This window comes from Neltuma alba, unplaced genomic scaffold, assembly GCF_004799145.2.
Source record: "Neltuma alba isolate B1F8T4 unplaced genomic scaffold, ASM479914v2 tig00001622_pilon, whole genome shotgun sequence".
NCBI lineage: Eukaryota > Viridiplantae > Streptophyta > Magnoliopsida > Fabales > Fabaceae > Neltuma > Neltuma alba.
The window spans coordinates 11,296-15,398 of record NW_021632536.1 but is presented as its reverse complement, the minus strand read 5'-3'; the positions used below and the strand labels follow the sequence as shown (position 1 = coordinate 15,398).

Below are 4,103 nucleotides of genomic sequence, written 5' to 3'. Positions count from 1 at the left end.
CTCACCAACTTAGATGGAAAAAAAAAACAAAAATTTTGAAAATAAAATTTTACTTCACACACCAAGCACCAATAACTATGAGGACGCAACACTGTAGGGTAGAGTTGGGATGGCAATGGACTTAACAGAATGATTGTAGCAGTGCCGATGGAACACAACCAAAAGCTAGAGGATGGAGTGATGTTTTCAGACAGGAGCTTTAGTGAGCAATCCGTCAAATTCTTTTCTCCAAGTTTCAATCGCAATAAACTTTAAGGGTAATAATGTCTTTTTACTTCAAAAATTAATTTCATTTTATACCTATAAGACTGCCATGAAGTTTCAGATTTTTTTTTAGGATATTTTGAAATAAATTGGCTACGGCAGTTGTCAATTGAAATTCTCCCTAAAAAGAATATTGGGCCGAAGAAGTTCGACCAGTTCTATTGCAAAATGCAAATGGAGGCACAAATTCCCAAACCCATGAAGGCTATGGCTCTCAACGAATCTACGAGTACTCTCTTCCCCCTCGCAAAATTCTTCATTCTCTCTCTCTTCTCTGCACTGTGTCTCTCGCAGCACTTCCTCTTCGCAAACAAGAACCAACCGCAACGAGATGCAGATCTTCGTTAAGACTTTGACTGGAAAGACCATCACTCTTGAGGTTGAGAGCAGTGACACCATCGACAATGTCAAGGCCAAGATTCAGGTTCTCCTTTGCTTTTCCCAGCTCCACTGCCCTTTTTCTTTTGGATAGGGTATTTTTACGATTGCTTTTGAGTGGGATTTTGCTGGAGGTTGAGTGATTTTGGTGATGTTTGATTCCTATTTTGATTCCCCGTTTATACACAAGGCTACCTGATTAATAAGGGTTTTATACTGAATCTGGTTCTTTCCGGGAATGGCATTTAAATGCACAATTCTTGCAAATAAAACCTTTCTATGGAGCGGAAATTATTAGCTTGAATCATTCTTTGGTTTGATTAAAAGCTTGGGCAGTGGGCACTGTGCTGAAGCTCGCCAAATTCATGCCATTGTAGGGTTTTAGAACAACAGTAATCCAGCTTTTGGTTATTTGTTTTTAATATTGGATTCTCTTATATTGTAGGTTATTGTTTGCCACAAATTGTTGCATGGGTGTGTGTAGATTTCATTCCAGAGTGATAGTTTATTCATATTTGTGTTATAGAGGAACTTAAGATGTTCCTTTAATCCCATTCCTGGTCAAGTGAAAATTTAGGTACCATTTGGTGTGAGGAAAATGGAGGGAGGGGGGGGGGGATTTTAATGAGCTCTGTTTAAAAAACTGGAGAAGTGGGGTTTTGAAATTATAATCAAGACAAGAAGAAATATAAAAGAGTAATAAAAATTAATTAAAAGTTTTTAACCCTACTTTTTTTTTTAAATTTTTTAAATTGAGCTTATAAAAATTTTTCTTCCCTTCCCCTCCTCTCATTTTCTCTCATACCAAATGGACCTGGAAATCACGCACGCGCATACTTGTTTCTTGAAACTTATGTGCATAGTGCTTTTCCTTTGTTACAAGGGGGAGGCAAATTCGGCAGGTAATAGAAATTGACAGATTAATTCTGCCTTGTCCGTGATGTATTTGTGTGTTTTATATGACATCATACAATGCTGATGACTTCACATGAGATTCATAAAACTGTCTTCTATTTTTTAAGTTGCAGGGTTAATTTCTAACTGTGGTGGAACATTTATTTGCAGGACAAGGAAGGTATTCCTCCTGACCAGCAGAGGTTGATTTTTGCTGGCAAGCAGCTGGAAGATGGTCGTACACTAGCTGATTATAACATCCAAAAGGAATCAACGCTTCACTTGGTTTTGAGGCTTAGAGGAGGCACCATGATTAAAGTGAAGACTCTAACTGGAAAAGAAATTGAAATTGACATTGAGCCAACTGATACCATTGACCGAATCAAGGAAAGGGTTGAAGAAAAGGAGGGAATTCCTCCAGTGCAGCAGAGGTTTGCCCTTTCTTCTCCTTAGCATGTTACTTGGACTTGAGCAGTTCACTGAAAATTATTTTACCTGGGGCGATAACTCTTGAATGATAATATTTTACATGAGACTGCAGGCATTTATATGTTTATGATAATCTCTTTCTTTTCATCTCGCACTAAAAGATAATGTGTGAAATATTGGGATATTATTGGTTTATATACAATAAGTTGTCATCTTGTCAATGGCGTGACTTTTGAAAGTGAATTACGTCAGAGCTTTTCTTTGTTTATCCCCCTCTTTTCTTAACAAAAAGAATTAATGTAGCATTGGTTTTGTTTGGCTTTGTGAGTCATCTTTTCAATTAAAGATGGGTTGTGCGAAGTTTTCTAATTTAAATTTGTTTGTAATGATTATTCCTTTTCATTAATTTCATCCAGCATTTGGATTAAGAAATTCTAGCAATAACTTCATCATTTGCTTGTTGCTGGTGACGTTTATATAACTCCCATGGATTGTGTGTTCAAATTGTTGCATATGTAGTGTGTGTAATCATGAGCAATTGCGGAATTTAGTTTTCGTTATTGCACTAGAAAGATTGGGAATTACACAGCATTTGCTACTTGCTGCAGGCTTATATATGCTGGTAAGCAGCTTGCGGATGACAAGACAGCGAAAGAGTACAACATTGAGGGCGGTTCTGTGCTTCACTTGGTGCTTGCCTTGAGGGGTGGTATCCATTAAGTAGAATGCTCTTCATTTGTGGGAACTCTACTCGTCGAGGCTTTATTATCTGTTGTCGATTGTTAACATCACCTAAAAACGAGAATGGAAGCTCCGACTCAGACTGTCTCTGAAATTCAACGTTTTATAAATTTGCATTGTTCCTAAACTTTATGGCTATCATTGGTGTAGTCCGATTCTAAAATGCTTTCAAACTCCAGTGACCTTGTATCATTAACTTTCGAGCTGTAAACTCATAACCAATAGTTTAGGTACTTAATTTGGTTCAGCGTCCGAGTGACTCTCTCATGGAAGTGCATTGGATGTTTATGTTGGAGACAAAGGTACCTGTCAGACATGGCGACTCACTGATTGGTAAGGAATTTGGCATCCTGATTGTTAAAAATTCTGTCTCCTTCCCTTTGTTTTTTTTTTTTTCCTTTGGTTTGCACTCTTCTGTTCTGGGCTCATGTAGCTGCTACGTTATGGGTATTTTGTTATGTTTTAGCTGCAGAATGTCTCTCTAAATCCTGATCTCAGCTATTATTTGCTGGAAATGGTAATGAGACTAGTAAATGGATATTTCACTTGTTCACTAGGCTCTTTTTTCCCGTTTTTGGTCAATTAACGTGGAGCCTTTTCAATTGAATTTATGGTGCATATCAAGTTGGGCCTACCCGACAGCGGTTCAGTGGGCTAAGATGTCTTTATATGCAAACCATCCTTTTTCAAAAAAAGGTGATAATTGTGATTTGTGAGATTGTAAGAATTTCGTTCCTTCGGGATTGGTTTTGACTTTGACATGTCTTTGAAGCCCAACTTCTTCCAAGAGGCATCACTTCAATAGGCAAATGAGTGGGAAGCCAGCAGAATTAATGTTTGTAGTGTTGAACGTTGACGATTTCGTTAACCATATAGGTGTGGCTAGTTGTGGAGACTTGGAGAGCTAATTTGGGATGAAAGCTGATTATTGGAAATGCGGCTTTACGACGAAACAATGGTTTGGCCTTGGCATGGAAACAATGTAGTCTTTAACATGGTAGAAGATATTACAAAGATAATTATGCCAGATTGGAAAATAAATTATGATAACATTTTTAGAGAAGGAAAATTTGTGTTGATTGGTTCACGTATGACATGATCATGATATGAAGCGAGAGGTTATGGTTTATGATAGGACTTCGGTGGAGTGAAGAAACGTGTTAGCATTTGGATAATATGTAGCCTTGGATTCTTTTGACTTTTGCTTTCTTTTGTATAAAAAAAACAATTCACCTACACTTTTTCTTTTATATCACAGGAGTTTAAATTACTTCTTGATTCTTAAAGAAATCAAATGGGTTTACTTTTTGTATAACATTAAATTATATGTGAATTTGTAAGGTATGTAAATTAGTTTGAAAAACGGTAAAAATGAGATATAAAGTGGATCAAAATAT

The 4,103-nt window shown here is 36.9% G+C and overlaps 1 protein-coding gene across 1 annotated transcript; it reads left to right on the top strand.

Annotated features, from left to right (window-relative positions):
• Positions 1 to 493: 493 nt before the first annotated feature.
• On the top strand, positions 494 to 3,793 carry LOC114759883 (ubiquitin-NEDD8-like protein RUB2). Its single transcript, XM_028949113.1, has 4 exons — positions 494 to 688; positions 1,708 to 1,967; positions 2,574 to 3,039; positions 3,583 to 3,793. Exons 1-3 carry the CDS (start codon positions 596 to 598, stop codon positions 2,683 to 2,685), a joined length of 465 nt encoding a protein of 154 aa, XP_028804946.1. The 5' UTR covers positions 494 to 595; the 3' UTR covers positions 2,686 to 3,039; positions 3,583 to 3,793.
• Positions 3,794 to 4,103: the final 310 nt, after the last annotated feature.